General features: G+C 40.6%; 1 protein-coding gene across 1 annotated transcript in view; it reads right to left on the reverse strand.

The window, feature by feature from the left end:
• The window catches only part of Kiaa0825 (KIAA0825 ortholog), a 406,382-nt gene that overhangs the window by 224,327 nt on the left and 164,350 nt on the right, over positions 1-17,705 (reverse strand). The window contains exons 16-18 of the mRNA XM_075976414.1: positions 11,852-12,076; positions 6,725-7,127; positions 1,092-1,248 (exon numbers count right to left, since the gene is read on the reverse strand). Coding sequence (XP_075832529.1) covers positions 1,092-1,248; positions 6,725-7,127; positions 11,852-12,076 — 785 coding nt within the window. The remainder of the gene's footprint in view (positions 1-1,091; positions 1,249-6,724; positions 7,128-11,851; positions 12,077-17,705) is intronic.

The raw sequence follows: 17,705 nt of genomic DNA on the forward strand, positions 1-17,705 counted from the left end.
CGGTGTCTGGAGAAGGAGGACTGCTGCAGCTGCCATTGCCAGCCTAGCTCCAAATGAGTGAGAGACTCTGTCTAGGAACGAAGGTGGCTAAGCAGCTGGCGTGCTCTTCCTGAAGACTGTTCCCCAAGCTCAGCCTTCATCAATCAGCTGCCTGCAGTTCTTTGTGTGGCTGAGGTTACTTCTGCATGGCTACTGCTGTTTTCCTTGAACATGTTGGAGAGACTAAAGTGTGGCACTTCTGATATTTCTAGAACACAGTCTTGTCCCTCCAGCTCTCACAGTCTGTCCTCATTTTGTCCGCAGGGCTTCTGACGATCTCTGAGGGCAATCCTACTGCAAACTCAGCCTCACTGCTCACAGAAACTGCTCTAGCCAACCTGAGTGTCCAGACATAGAAACCCCTGAAGAACATGTCTTTCCAAGGGAGGAATTTCAGTAAATCAAAGCAAGGAAGAATTGCCGAATTCCCTAATAAAGAGCACAGTAGAACTGGGTGTGATAACACAAGCCTTCAATCCCAGCACGCTAAAGGCCAGGGCAAGCAGATATCTCTGAGAATCTGGTTTACAAAACAAGTTCCAGACCAGCCGGGCTACATAGTGAGACCCAGTCTCAAAACAGAAAAAAAAAAACAAAACACAAGATCACTATTTTCCTGACGACTTTATGATTTGAGGCTTTTGTTTTTTATTACATAGGAAATTCTCAACTTTATCAACCCAAGGAAAATAGCTGTTTCTTCTCAGAAAATCCTTCATTTCTACAAATACCAGACTGTACAATCGGCTGAACGCACCACAAACACACAACTCCCAAAGTACATTTCTCATCTCTATATTTCAGAACCGAACTGAGTTTATGAGCTGTGTTATTGTTTAAATCATAGAAATAAAACCTATATTGTTTCAGGAAGCCTTTTTCTGTACATGCAGAGCAGCCAGGGCTAAATAGATTCTATTAATAATGCAATATTGAGTTTAGTATTGACTTTAAGAAGTATTATCACCTCCTTGACTAACCCTTAGCTGCCAGCAGACGCTGCCTCAGGCCAGTACACACCTAATTGCTCGGTAAAAAGAGCGTTTCCCTACCTCATTGAGCCGCATGATGTGATAAATTCGCCTCAGGTACTCGCTGCCACCTGGTTTGTGGCAGAGATCCAGGACCATCGCGTTTGTTTTCTGCTCAGTCAGTTCAAGAGCGGCATCTCCTTCTATGCCTGAGCTTTCCCCCACCATCAGGAATGCACTAAAAACAGAGGACAAATATGTGTTAGTGATGAGGGACTGCATACATGGCAAGGAAAGAGACTGAGTGTGAAGAGTAAATGTACAGTTTGCATTCGAAGCACCCTTAAAGGCTCTCTTCAAATAGTATGTCTTCCCAAAGCAGCATGGCTCCAATACACTGCCCAGGAACAAAGCACCCGAAAGCATTTTTAAAATCTAAATCATTTCTTTGAAAAGAGTTGTTTGTTGAGTTTAAACTCCTATCTATAGAACACTTCCCATTACTGTAATTGTTGAAATTGTCACAATCATGGGATGAAAATAAAACCTTTCTTTAAAGGCCATGTAAGAAAGAATTTGTATTTTCTATTTGAGGACAAAAAGAATAACTGGAGCCAGAAACAGCTTCAGTTTTCCACCAAAGACAACGTGTCCAAACGCAGAGTCTGTAGTGGTTGGGGAAGGACCAGTGCTTCAAGACCCCACCCAACCTAACTATTGAGCATTTGAAACAGAACTTTGACACCTGTTGCCCCAAACACACTACAACTCTCTCGCCTACTTAATCCTAACAGACACTTAGAGAGCAAAATCACTACTTTGGTTATTATTCCCCGTCTAAAGTCTACTATCATCCTGCTGGGAATGTGGAGTTACAGAGATGCATGCTTCTTTATAAAATTTTGTAAGTTTGAGAATTATTTGCATATTAGTAAGAGATGACAAAAGTGAGACACCACCAACTATGATGCCAGTGCAAGCTTCCAACGGTCGTCCCCAGGGTGTGCTCCCTACCGACTCTCCACTATAGATGTCACTGGACCACAGTGTCCCCAGGGTGTGCTCCCTACCGACTCTCACTATAGATGTCACTGGACCACAGTGTCCCCAGGGTGTGCTCCCTACCAACTCTCCACTATAGATGTCACTGGACCACAGTGTCCCCAGGGTGTGCTCCCTACCGACTCTCCACTATAGATGTCACTGGACCACAGTGTCCCCAGGGTGTGCTCCCTACCGACTCTCCACTATAGATGTCACTGGACCACAGTGTCCCCAGGGTGTGCTCCCTACCGACTCTCCACTATAGATGTCACTGGACCACAGTGTCCCCAGGGTGTGCTCCCTACCGACTCTCCACTATAGATGTCACTGGACCACAGTGTCCCCAGGGTGTGCTCCCTACCGACTCTCACTATAGATGTCACTGGACCACAGTGTCCCCAGGGTGTGCTCCCCACCGACTCTCACTATAGATGTCACTGGACCACAGTGTCCCCAGCGTGTGCTCCCCACCGACCCTCACTATAGATGTCACTGGACCACAGTGTCCCCAGCGTGTGCTTCCCACCAACTCTCACTATAGATGTCACTGGACCACAGTGTCCCCAGTGTGTGCTTCCCACCGACTCTCACTATAGATGTCACTGGACCACAGTGTCCCCAGCGTGTGCTCCCTACCGACTCTCACTATAGATGTCACTGGACCACAGTGTCCCCAGCATCTGCCACCACACCAACTCTCACTATATATGCATTTAGACTGTGTTAGGCTTTGTTATCTAAGCATTTGTAGGCATATTCATGGGTTTATACTGTTTCCCAGAATAAATGAAATTTACTGTCATGTAATCAGCTGTATGCTGCAGGTCACTGCTGAGATTTTGCCATAATTATAAAATTAGTTCTGCTGAGAGTCGCTGCCATTGACCTGAGGACTCCAAATGATACCCAGCTGCTGGACATTAACTTTGATATTACTTCCACATGCAGCTGCAAAACACCCTTCTCTCTTTCACACACACAGGAAATTTAAGACTACATAAGTCTTGCTCAAGAAAATAGGAAATAAAGTGATTCCTACCGACTTAGAAACGCTCATTAGCTAGAGCAAATTTATAAAAGACATTGTTACACTAAGAAATTTGCACCTATCATTTTGAACCTTCATATACGTTGCAAGCAGAATTTCTTGTCAGGATTTGCAGAGGATGACATTGAGAAAGTTGAGGCCCCCGACAAAGGAGGATCTCAGTGTCAACCCCCAGATTGTATCCTTTCCTGTCCATCACTATGCAGGTGAAGCAAATGATTGCATTCAGTCAATGCTATGATTAATGAGTTCCTCTCTGGATTTGGGACTGCTTATCAATCATGTCATTAGGGAGAATGTGCCCTGAAAGAGGCAGACCTTAGCCAAGGAATAACTGCATTAATCTTAATCTGTATATGCACCCAGCCAGCCAAGTCAGGGTCACCATGATGAAAAACAATAGTCTTCAACTCGACAAATTACTCTGCAAAGACAGACACTTCTTTACTTTTGTGCTGTGTGTTCTCCGGCATCTGAGTTGACTGTTTCCAGCCTGAGAGTTACCACAGGGTGAAGGTTATTTTAACGAATAGTGAGGCTTTCAGGCAGTATGCAAGCCAAGTGATACTTATGCTGCCTCCCTCCAGCTGCAGCTACTTCCATAAAACCAAAGCTGAATCTAATGCGAACGGGAAAAGAATGATACATGATATTATGCACTTCCAAGATAATCTTCTTGAGGAATTTAAGAGAAAATTACTTTCATTTAAATTGTTGCATAGATTTTTTTTAATGAAATAACCCTGTGTAAAAGCTGAGGCAACCCTCTGACTGATGCAGACACACTGATCTGAAGTGTGTTTATCCATTTTCCTCAAAGTGTAGACCTATGAGATCAAGTCATGAGAAGATGGAAACACATACACAGAGCATGCATGCACACCCACACCAGATCATCAATCTAAAATCAAAGTCAAGAAGGAATATATCAATAGCAGACAAGCTCAGTGAACTTGCTATCTATAGTAAGGCAATTTTGCCTTTTTCAAATATATATGATAAATAACTTTAAGTCTGCATTTTTATATATTAGTATTATTTATGAAATTGAGAATGACATGGTACTATGATAATTTTCTTACTTTTCAGAATCTAGAAAACATTTTAAATCCTTTCCTTTTTGTTACATGTTGTGAAAAACAACTGACAACTTTTGAGTACTAGCTAACCAACTACATCCTATCCAGACAATGTCCTAACCAACTACATCCTATCCAGACAATGTCCTAACCAACTACATCCTATCCAGACAATATCCTAATCAACTACATCCTATCCAGACAATGTCCTAACCAACTACATCCTATCCAGACAATGTCCTAACCAACTACATCCTATCCAGACAATGTCCTAACCAACTACATCCTATCCAAACAATATCCTAACCAACTACATCCTATCCAGACAATGTCCTAACCAACTACATCCTATCCAGACAATGTCCTAACCAACTACATCCTATCCAGACAATATCCTAATCAACTACATCCTATCCAGACAATATCCTAACCAACTACATCCTATCCAGACAATGTCCTAACCAACTACATCCTATCCAGAAAAATGTCCTAACCAACTACATCCTATCCAGACAATGTCCTAACCAACTACATCCTATCCAGACAATGTCCTAACCAACTACATCCTATCCAGACAATATCCTAATCAACTACATCCTATCCAGACAATATCCTAACCAACTACATCCTATCCAGACAATGTCCTAACCAACTACATCCTATCCAGAAAAATGTCCTAACCAACTACATCCTATCCAGACAATGTCCTAACCAACTACATCCTATCCAGAAAAATGTCCTAACCAACTACATCCTATCCAGACAATGCTGTAACCAACTACATCCTATCCAGACAATGTCCTAACCAAATACATCCTATCCAGACAATGTCCTAACCAACTACATCCTATCCAGACAATGTCCTACTGGAAAAGAGACTAAATCTATTGGTGTTTGTTCGTGGCGGTTTAGAACTTAAGAATTACCTTTTGAGGGAAAATTATCTTAGGAATGACCAGAAGTGTTATTTTGAATATATCTTATCTATAGGGATTCTAAGGCAGCAATATCATACATTTTACTTCGTAGCAGATTCAGATCTGCTATTTTTAACCTTCTCTTTGTTCTCACTCTCTTTCTGTTTTATACCCACTACCACAAATAATGACATTTGACTTTAATCTTTTACTCACTGGATTCAAGCCTGTAATTTTGTACTGAATGCAAATAATAAAGATTAAGAAGGTCACTAACTGTCAATGTCACTAAGCATTTTCCTGACTTCTACTGTCATTCCTTCCCCTGCACACACCAAAGTGATAATCTAGTTTTCTATATGACTAGATCAGGGAAAACTGGCCACTTAATACTCCAAGAAGGATAATATGGAATCTCATAGATTAACAAGGGCCAGAGAAATAAATGTACAGGCTACCATTCTGCTAATCAGTGAGTGCAGGGTATTTTGGCCCCTGACTCTTTGGGGAGAGGACTTCTCTAGGTAGAGCCTGTCTCTGCTCCTGTGTGCATACCACCACATCTGACAGCACACAATGTCCTCTAACAGAGTTTATGGGTAAAAGTTGCTTACTTGATCTCAAGTGGATGTTGAAATTTTTGTTATTTCAGTTTTCAAAACAGTTCTGCCAGACTGGCATCATCCTTAAAGTGAGAGGCAAAAAGTGACCCACTTAAAAGGAATGCCTCTTTCCTCGTCTGATTCTCAAGCCTGAGCTCTTCATCACTGTCATTTGCCAATAAAAGTCATCATATTTCAGGTGACCTTTAGTCATCTCAGGTAGAAAGTTACAGTAGTGTCTGCTAGCCACATGGATAGACCTTTAATAACTAGGGGTGGGTGGGGGCAGGGTGTGTGGCCGTTCAAGCAATGAACTTGATAATGTGTAGACCACCTGAACCTTTATCAATATCATGCAGTTTTTATACCTACAGATCAACCTCAACACAGAAGAACTCTACATACATATTTGAATTCATGAGGGGCCCTTAAAAGTCTTTGCAGTACCACAAATCACTTAGCTGCTGGTGACAAACCAGGAGAAAGCTGACATTTCCATCCTGAAACAGCTGGGTGTGTTTAGAGCCTGTGAATGATATGCCCCAGTTGCCCTGGGGGATCTTACATTACCAGATGAAAAATGTGTACCTTTTTGACAATCAGGTACACAGAAAGCAATAAAAAGCCTTTTATATCCATTAATTCTTTCTTAATTGAATCTGTACCCACTCCATTTACAAAATGCCTCAGGCTAGGCACTAGATACCCAGTTGCACACTGAAAAGGAGTGAAACTAAATTCTCCTTGGTTGAGCTGCACCCTTTTAATCAGAAACTTTAAGATAGAACCTAAACCAGGATAGTATTCCTGCATATCAATGGGGTTCAGATTTTACAAGGAACATCTAACAGTCCAGGGTTTAGTGGGGGTACTTATCTTTTTCTGGGCTCCTCAAAGGCCCTATTATTTTTGCCAAATGACCACTGCTGCCTATCTGACATAATTTTGTTGCTGTTATGTATTGGTGACTTTGATATGGAGAATTCATTTGACTCAGGTGAGTAAGAAACAACCGTGGCCTTACCAGTTGATGCTCAGTGTCTTTGCTCTCAGAAGCTGATGCTCCATCCAGTTGGGGTTTTGCCGCTCAATACTCAGTATGACCTTCTGGGTCAGTTGACAAGGGCTTCTCTCTCCTAGAATACTTTCCAAACACACAGAGATGAAGGCCGCTTTCTCTTTACTCCGTCTGTCAAGGAAGGCACCTGTTAAACGTTCCACGGTGTTCCCATCCTCAAATATCCGACATATAATTACAATCAAGTTCCAGACAAGCAGGCCAGCTTTCTTCAATTCAGCCAAGTTTTTTGACATTTTCCTCTCAGACAGAAAAAAGAAGTATTTAATTGTGGGAGGCAAGCATGCAATCACCGTAGGTAACTTGCTGATTACCACAGACACTGCCTGAGCAGCAAGCCGTGGGAAGCCTGGGGAAAGAAGGTAGAAAAGGTATGATTACTGTTAGCATTCTCATGCCATCACATCGTGCGTTTGCTGTGTGGGGATGTCGAACTTCTGTGGACAAAATTAGTAAGATGTACACGTGCTTAATGCTCTCCAGCAGAACTCTACCAGGAACTCCTGCACTATTACTCAAGACTCTCCAAATTTCTGGCAAGATTTTCCTTCTATAGATGAAAATTAGAAAACTTAGAATTATAATTTATATGTTTATTTTTTAAGATCTAAGCTTTGAAGTCCTGGGGACACTGCTAACTAAGCAAAGGTCCCCACGACCTCTGACACCGCTGAGTCCCTTTGAATGCTTTCTTCTTCTCCCTTGTGGTCTTCTAGAGACTGACTGGCTCCTCATCTTTCATTCTTCCCAGATACTTCACCTCCTCAGAGTGTTTCTGTAGCCATCCCACCTAAAGTAGCCTCACCGTGCTCGTCCCATCTCAAACCCATCTCTGTCTTCCAGGGGAAACCTGTGTTTGTGGGCTTTGTTGCAGTATCCTTCATCATCCAACAGTTACATCATTCACTGCCTCATTATCTGTCTCCATTCATAGAATGTAAGCTCGACCAGGGCTGCACTGTACTTACTCGACCAGTAAGCCAGAGCTGTTCAATGACTACTCATTGGATACACAAGCTATAGGGCTGTTGTGTGTTTGTGTTTCATGCTAGCTCTTTGTTCTTCTAACACCTCCTGAATGTGCTAGTTGCTTGATGGTGTCCCTGGCCTCTCATCTAATGACTCTACATGATGCCATTTGCTTCCTGCTATTTCTTTGAAGGATTATTGATGCTGTCTCTAAAGCAGACTTTCTCAGTTTCCCACCACGGGCCTCTGGAAGCTGGGTAATTTTTTGTTGAGGAAAGCTGTTCTGTACCTGGATAAATTTCTGGAGCATTTATGGTTTCGACTAACTAAATGCCAATAGCATCGCACCTCAGGTGTGACAATCAAAAATACCTCTATTCTCCAGGAGAATATTTGTCCCTAGCTAAAAACTACTCTTTATTTGATTTTATGCTAACCTATTTTCTTTCATTTTGAGATAGGCTCCCATGGATCCCAGTCTGGGTACAAACTCTTTATATGGCCAAGGGTGACATCAAACTTTGGATCGTTCTGCTAGCGTTCTACAGCAAGCCTGGTTTTATGAGCACTGGGGATCAAATCCAGGATTAGTGAATACTAAACAAGCGCTCTTGAACTGTATCCCCAGCCTGAAGCTCATTCCTTTAGATGATTCCAGAACTTTTAGTCTTGGCCTTTCTCCAGGGTTGCAATACCTGGAAGCACTTTCCTTGTGCTGTTATCTGTTTGCTTGCTCCAGAATCCATTGGTTCAGTTGAAGCCAATGCTCCAACAAAAATCTTTTCCATAAAGTATTCTTTTTATTAAAAATACTAATTTACTACTGATAAAACAACATCTCAAATAGATACTTTACTCAACTGCTGTCAAAGAAATAATATCAAACCAGTTTCTTACATACTTGCTCTTAAACACAATGGAGCACATACCAAGAAGCTGAGCTATGTGTGAGAACAATCTGTGTTTTTAATTGCATGCCTTTTGTAATATTTTGTGGTGTTCATTTCTACGTTGTATCATTTGTTGATGAAGAAGAAATGGGAATGCACTTTAGTTTGTCTCTGCAGTCACTCTGTGCTCTTCTGTGCACACAGCTAAGGATGTTTGCATAGGTTCTGTCTACTTATATTTTAACAAGTTATAACTATATGCTTAAAAAGGCTGTAGGAATTCCTTCAGCCAGTAGCCTTTAAGATACCAGCCCACTTGGCAGTGGCCTCTTATACTATAAATGCTGACATAAAGCATGCGCTTGCTCTCTCTCTTCTGGCTTTTGGATTTGGTTGCTGTTCCCTGTCTGCAGAGGACAGTTATCTGTGAGTCTACCCCTAAAGAAAAAAACCCTTTATTATACTCAGTTCTGAGCTAGTGTGGGATTATTTTACAACTCTCCTTTTCAGGCCTCTATAAGCATTTGTCATTGTTTAGACAAAGTTATAAAAACCATAATCATATGTCATTAGACTTCCACACTGGACAATTACAGAGTTTGTCTTCATGTGTTACATGTTTAGTTTTTGAAATCTTTTGCTAATCAAGACAACTTGAGACTGAGAGTTAATATACCATGATACAAAGCTCATAAGGAATTCACATTCAATAAAAATATACAGGAGCTCATATTCAGGTGATTTTCCGACACTTTTTTTTTCTAAATCTGATCAAATTATTATTTCACTTTGTGGCAGGACTGAGAAAGTGTTCATACGCAATGGAATACATGAGAACGTTTCTGCTTTGGTTCCATGTACTCTGTGCTGTATTCCCAGTGTTAAAGCACAGCATAAGATCATGTATCATTTGAGAGACTAAATCTTGTTAACAGCAGGAAGCTAAAGAAGGACACATGTCTCCCTACCCATCTCCCATTCTACCCTCAACCCTTCACTGTGACAATCTTCATGGAGAACTTTATAAACGCTTAATTTCTTAACATGTATGTTCTGGGTGTCTGCACCCATTTCTTTATACAAGTGTCCTCATACCAGAGGGATAGAGTACATGTATCTGTGATCTTAAACACATAAATGTCCCCTGAGTCCATGTATAGAGTACATGTATCTGTGATCTTAAACACATAAATGTCCCCTGAGTCCATGGGTGACTGAGTGCTCAACACGTAAATACTGTCTGGCCTTAGTAGTGTCCTTATCTAAGGAGGATGCACTTCAAGACCTCTAGTGAATGTCTAAACATGTAGATGGCCAAACCCTCATATCTAGTTTTGTCTTATACATATCTGTAAAAATAATCTTAATGTATAAATTAAGAACAAGAATAGATTAACAATAAATTAAAAAGAATAATTTTAACAAGGCATTGTAATAAAATTATGTGAACGTAGATTCTCTTTCTTGAACGAACCAAAGTATATATTAATATTTTTGGACTGAAGTTGAATGAAGGCAATGAAAACCAAAAAAAACCCAAAATAATAAGAAATAAAGAGTGAAAAGGAAAGAAGGTTCAAGAAGTCCTGATTTGATGGTTCCTAAAGAGTTTCAGAACTCAGAGCAAGAATAAGGGATTCTCCATTGTCATTCACATTTAGAATGTACACGATGGTCTGTAGTTTCTCCAACTCCTCTTTATGACTGTCTATAGAATGTAGCCCTACACCAACTTATAATAATATGAAAAATACTAATTAGTAAGGAAGACCCAGCAACTGGTACATATAAAGAGAGCACGTCTGTGACTTATAAGTTCTTTCAGATAGTCTGGAGATGTTCCAATATGCTTTTAGAAAAGAAAATATTTGCAATAGGACAATTGAGCCAACAGGTCAATCAAGTGGTGTAGCAAGCTAATAATGTTAAAGCTTCCTGAATCCCTAAAAGTGAAGGTAACAGCCAGAACGAAAAAGACCTGCAAACAATAGACAATGCTTAGAAAAGGAAAAACATTTTCCAATTTAAATTAAATCCAAAGGCAGTTTGATAGGACGTGAACAAAAATAAAGCCTTACTAGAAAGTTCCCTCATAGATAACTGACTTGAGTTTGTAATAGAAGTCTGGTGAACAAGAGCGACACTCTCTCGGCTTTCCATGGAGAAGAGTGAAGGAAAGGCTGGACCTTGTAGCTCCCTTCTGTGATTTCCAGCTGGAATGTTTTATTGTGGAAAGGGTTTCTTTGGAGTCGAAACATATTCTTCTTTAAAAATGAATACAAAATGATGATTTACTTTAGAAAAGAGAAGATTCACACAGATAAATAATATAAAAGGAGAATGTAGAGATACATGACGACTCAAATACACTTGGTAGAAGGATTACTCAAAACAAGACCAATAGATTCAATACAAAACCTCAGGCCTGAGGAAGAGCATCCTATCAGAACTATTTACAAGTAGCAGATGAAGTGCTAGTTGATGCTTAGAAGCTGCATTAAGGGGAAAGAAAGTGAAATGTGGTGGTTGCAGGGTAAAGACAATAAACAAAACAAAACAGACAATAAAAGTGTGATCATGAGGGTACACAGATCATTATCTAGATTTAAAGTAGGGCAAGGTCATGTGACTTCTGCGAATGCTAAGGCAAAAATAAAAGATTAAAATTCCCGAGGCGCTGAAAGGCAGTGAAGAGGAGGCAGGAGAGGTCTTCCCCAGGAAAGAGCACACCAATTGATTGTCCAGTGCCAAGTGGTCATCCCTGAGAACATACAACATACAGGTAGCACTCTACAGACTTAGCAGGTTATATTCAGGAATATATATGTATCAGCATAAATTTATGCATACAATAACAATTAGTAAAAGAAGAGAAAGAAACCATGAATTTGAAGAATAGTGGAGAGGAGTTTGGAGGGAGGAAAGAGAAGGAAGAAAAGTGATATTCAAATTATAATCTCAAAAATAAAGAAATAAAACAAATTTCAAAACTTTATGAAGTACTAATAAAATAAGATGAACATGGTCATTTTCACTCCTAGCTGCATCGCCTGTGTGGCTTAGAGTGAAAGGAGAATGAAGCCCCCCATTACTTGTTGAAATGAAAATAAATAGCATTCATTGATCTTATAATTTTTTTAAAATTTTATATAACTGAATAACCCGAGAGCCTGTTTCTTTAGGGGACACTTTCTCAGGGAACTTATGTGCTCACCTTTACTTGGTTCTTTCCTTCTGGACTCTCTTGGAATATAACCCCATTCTCGTGGAAGGCTCTGAAGCAGATGATCGGGAACACGGAGCTTGTTCAGGTCTGTCTCATGGTTTCTCCCACACCTCAGCACGGATATTACCTGCTGCACAGTGTCCTTGACAGCGTCCATCAGTGCCCGTCTCAGACAGTGGATGACTTCTGGCTGCGACTCTGTGCACACTGAGACTGAAAAAACAAGGAGCATATTATGGTTAACAAAGCTTGGTTGTCAGCCGTGTCTTGTTCAGCTGGGATCCCACAGTTACCCTGTTTAAATCTATAGGAGAGCCGAATTTAATTATATCATATAAATTACATCATATAAATTGAGAATCATCTCAAAGACCATTTGAAATAGAGGTTTTCCCTACCTGGTAATGAAAGAATGCCAATTAAGACCATGGTAAGCAGCAGGACTGACCACCGACTTTGGACTCTGGTAGTGGGATGGCAACTCTATAACCTTTACAGAGAACCACTTTTCAGCAACACTGAGATCCCTATGCTTCTGGTGCAGCTTTGCTGTACCGTGCTTGCACCTGAAGGCCCTGAGCTTCAACACTACATCCCCAGCACTAGAGAAAAAGTCTCCATAATCAACATCTACACAGCTTTAACATTTTAGTTAAATATTGACACACTTAGGTTTTTCGGTGAAATCCTAAGAAACGGAGACTATGCTAAGAACCTAAAGAAATGCGAGACACCATCTAAATGCCACAAGAAAACTCATTATTTATAAAACAATTGTAGTTTAAAAAAGAAATAATAAATAATTAAAAATATTAGAGAAAAAGAGAAAAGAAATAAAAAATAACCTTTTCATATATTAGAAAAAGTCAAAACAAGTACCAGACAAATAACGTATGGACAGGATATATAACAAGCTCTTTGAAGCATCTCACCCATCAAAATAAATAAATGAAGCAAACAGAAAAAATTTTGAATAAATATTTTACAGAATAATTTTAATGTACCTTAATAACAGAACACTTATATCATTAATAATGAGGCAAAAGTTAATAAATTACATGATGCTATGTATTCCTTAGTATGACAAAAATTTAAAAAACAGGTAATTCTAAGTACTGCCATGGATGTGAATGTAATGGTTATATATCTGTGGGAACGTGAAAAGCTATGATTCTTCTAATGCAAATTAGCAATCCCTCAGAGTGTCAAACACTGACAATCATATAATCCACCATTTACACTTCAGAACATTACCCAAGGGGAACATGCTCACATAATGCTTTATTCACGGGCCCTACACTGGAAGTAACGCAGGTGTCCATCCAGGCTGATGACAGCACTGGGAAGATTCTCACCGAACACGTAGCAGCAATAAACAGAAATAAACAGTCAACAGAACATAATATAACCAAAGGAAACAGGTACAAAAGAATGCACAGATTTCAACTTGTGCAAGATTCTGAAACTGTTGAAGTGACCCCCATGACACAAAGCCAACCTTGTCTCTCAGTATCTAATTGTCACCCAGAGCTACTTCCTGAATACAGAGCTCAATGTGAAGGGCACACGCATGTGAAAGGACTTAAACATGGTGTCTCTCTTGTGCAGCTGACATAGTTTCTACATTGATCAAAATTACTGAACCCTTCCCCTAGGATCAGTAGATTTCATTGTATATAAATAACGGATTTGGGACTAGGGATGATAGATCAGTGAGCAATAACGCTCGTTATGAGGTCCTCAGTTCAGAGCCCCAGAAACCATGTACAAAGTCATGAAGTGGCTCTGTGTGCCTCATTGTCCTGGGCAGTGGGAACACAGAGACAGGAGCATCACTGGGGTTTGCTGGTCACCTAGTCAGGAAAGCAATGAGCTCCAGGTTTACCAAAGAGGGCACTGAACATCCATGACTGGCCTCTGTACATGTGTGCACAAGCATGACTACACAACAATATACATGCATCATATATATGTATATATATACATATACAAATATACATACATACATACTTACTTACTTACCTATTTACACCCAAGTACACATACAAGTGAGAGACTCGGAGTCGTCAGATAGACTTTCTGGTAGGAGGACAGATATTGAGAGGGATCATGGGTAGGAAACAAATATGGCAAAAAACAAAGGTATAAATGTTCTTCCTCAACCTCTTGACTTAAGACAAAAGCTGCCAGCAAGCCCTTTGCTGATGGCCGATGGGCCCATTCAAGGAGTTCAAGACTGGATCAGGACATATCACACCATGGTTCTGGGCCAATCAACCACCCTAGCTGTCTTCAGTTGAGCAACCCTATGTTAGGTGAGGAAAACTCTTGAAAACCCTAGTCCCTAAGAAGAAGCTGGAGCTTTTGGCCTCCTGAGTGCCACCTATGTTTGGCAGAGGGCCTTTTTCTCATGTGTCTTCTGCATGTTGTGTATTGCCTGCCTTTTTTCAATGGCGGTTCTGTTTCCACTGGTTGAGATTTCCCTCCTGCAACCTAGGGAACTGCAGATTTACCATGCCCTTTGATTCCGTAACTGGCAGAGAAAATAAATCTGATCAAGCTCCTTAGACTATCTCACAAGCACACACACAAGTGGCTTTTACAGTTTCTAAAGATACAGTACCACCAGAGACATGCCATAGCTGTCCAAAGATGATGCTCAGATAAATGGATATGATGTAGAAGGAAAACAGCCCTAAAATTCTGAAAAACTATAACATAGCAGCAGGCTGCAGCTACTTATATACTGAGAGAGGAAAATGTAGCGGGACTAATAAAAACTCAGAGACAGATCTGAAAGATCAGAGAAGCAAAGCAACGAACCAGTAGAGAGCGCTCACCTCTACAAAATCTTCAAACTAAAAAGAGAGCGAGTTCCCGTTTTATCCTACCTTATCTTCTTTAGTGCTGGGATTAAAGGCGTGCACCACCACTGCCCAGTTTGTATGGCTGACTAGTGTGGCTGCTGGGATTAAAGGTGTGTGCCACACTGCCTGGTCTCTATGGCTGACAAGGGTGGCTAGCCTTGCACTCTGATCTTCAGGCAAGGTTTATTTGTTAGATCATAAAGAAAATATCAGAAAATCACTATGTGGGATAAAAAGGCAGGCGACTGCAAACCAACTTTAGTAAGAAAAAAGAGTTAACCTGTGTGCGCATTCTAAAGAGCTCGCTCCTTCCTTCCTTCCTTCCTTCCTTCCTTCCTTCCTTCCTTCCTTCCTTCCTTCCTTCCTTCCTTCCTTCCTCCCTCCCTTCCTTCCTTCCTTCCTTTTTTTTTTTTTTCGAGACAGGGTTTCTCTGTAGCTTTGGTGCCTGTCCTGGAACTAGCTCTTGTAGACTAGGCCAGACTCAAACTCACAGAGATCCGCCTGCCTTTGCCTCCTGAGTGCTGGGATTAAAGGCGTGTGTCACCACCACCCAGCTTTTGTCTTTACTTTTTTAAAGCATTTGTTTGCAGTTTTGAGGACCTGGGGGTGGAAGAGAGGTGCATATGTGTACAAGTGCCGTGGCACACATGTGGAAGTCAGAAAACAACTTGTGGGAGCTCAGTTCCCAGCAAGCACGGGGTGGCCCACAACCATCTATAATGAGATCTGGTGCCCTCTTCTGACACGCAGATACAACACTGTACACATGATAAATACATAAATAAATAAATCTTTAAAAATTGTGCATGAGTTTCTTATAAAACATAATGGAACTTTGTGTTTATATTTGGGTCCTATTCCCAAGATATTTATTATATATATGGACATATTCTTTTTTTTACATATTTATTTATTGAAGATTTCTGCCTTTTCCCCGCCACCGCCTCCCATTCCCCTCCCCCTCCCCCGATCAAGTCCCCCTCCTTCATCAGCTCGAGGAGCAATCAGGGTTCCCTGACATGTGGGAAGTCCAAGGACCACCCACCTCTATCCAGGTCTAGTAAGGTGAGCATCCAAACTGCCTAGGCTCCCCCAAAGCCAGTATGTACAGTAGGATCAAAAACCCATTGCCATTGTTCTTGAGTTCTCAGTAGTCCTCATTGTCCTATAGGCATCCTCCTGAATATTAACCTTCATCAGGCGATGAAAGGAGACAGAGACAGAGACCCACATTGGAGCACAGGACTGAAATCTCAAGGTCCAAATTAGGAGCAGAAGGAGAGAGAGCACGAGCAAGGAAGTCAGGACCGTGAGGGGTGCATCCACATACTGAGACAATGGGGATGTTCTATCGGGAACCCACTAAGGCTAGCTGGCCTGGGTCTGAAAAAGCATGGGATATATGGACATATTCTAAGATCTAAAAAAAATAAATCTAAAACATTGCAGGTTCTATAGATTTTAGATAATAGAAATGTTTCCAATATTTACTCATGATGCTCCTTCCTATATTATTTTTATCTACAACTTCCCCTTAAAACATGACATACAGCTTGTCTAAATTTACAATGTATTCCTTCATGCCATGTTTTTTCCTAACCATGTTAAGAATATGTCCCTTCATTTTTGACTAATTTGGTTGATGTATTCCAGATTTTGTCTCCTGGTCCCCATGAAGCTCCCCTTACAAGTCTAGAAAAGTCTGGCTTTCCAGACTCACAACCCAGCTAACACTCAGCTCCAACTCAAAGAATAAGTTCTGTTCTAGCTTTGTAGCTTACTGGGTAAGACATTAGTTAACTCTCTTAGTCTCTTTATAGCTCAGTTTGCTCATCTTCAAAAGGGGACTAATAACCCCTCCTCCTTTGCAAAATAAAACAACTCATATGTTTTTACTTGTTTTATTTAAGACCTTTCACTACTCTTCAGGCAAATGCAAATAAAAACCCCAAGAAGGCTAGAATTAGAGCTCACCGAGCTATAATCTATTAAAATTCTACAATCTAGCTATAATTCTACTAATGGAATGCCTGCCTCACCCACCCTACCCTCTTGGTTTGAATACCAGTGCTGCAAAGTTCAGTTAAAACAAAGGTGCCCACACAATGGCTCAAGGGGTAAAGACACTAGCCATGCAAGACAACGAGAGTCCTGAATTTGAACCCAGAAAGATGGAGGGAAAAAACTGACTCCACTACATTATCCTCTGACCTCTACTCCATGGTACACACATGCCTCACACACATCATACACACAACAAATAAATTAATAAAATAAGTAAAATGAAATCCATTAAAATATACCCAAGTGATTATAATCAGAAAGTCAAGAAATAATTAAGAGTTGTCAAGGACATGGAGAAATTAGAACCTTCACAACAAGCTGGTGGAAATATAATATTGATGATACTATGGCAGTTTCGCAAATAATTAAGCATAAGTTTAATTTATCACCCATAAATTCAATTCCTATATAGTAAAAGTTATGAAGATATACATTCACACAAAAACCTGTACATGAACATTTATTTTTTTATTTTTTATGTTAACTTTTTATTGATTTGCTTGTGAATTTCACATCATACACCCCAATCACATTCTTCTCCCTGTCCATTCAAATCCGCCCTCTGCCCTTGCAACCTTCTCTCCAAAGTGAAACAAAATTTAAAAGACAAATCAAAAACCCAAACAAATAAACAAACAAAATCTCATCATGGAAGCTGTAGTAACACAGTTGACCCTTTAGATCCTGCACCTTTGCTTGTAAGCTCATTGCAATGAGTCATTGGTCTGGTTGGAGGCCTCTGGCTTCTGCTACACTATCGATACTGGACTCCTTTGGTGGCAACATGGGCTGTGGATATCAATCAGCACAGACCCAGGCTGCAGTAGGACCACAGAGCCAGATGTGGGCCTCAGCAGCATCCCAGGCTAGGATGTCATCATGGCCCTAGTTGATATCAAGGGTCACCCTGA

Source organism: Microtus pennsylvanicus, chromosome 6, assembly GCF_037038515.1.
Source record: "Microtus pennsylvanicus isolate mMicPen1 chromosome 6, mMicPen1.hap1, whole genome shotgun sequence".
Taxonomy (NCBI): domain Eukaryota; kingdom Metazoa; phylum Chordata; class Mammalia; order Rodentia; family Cricetidae; genus Microtus; species Microtus pennsylvanicus.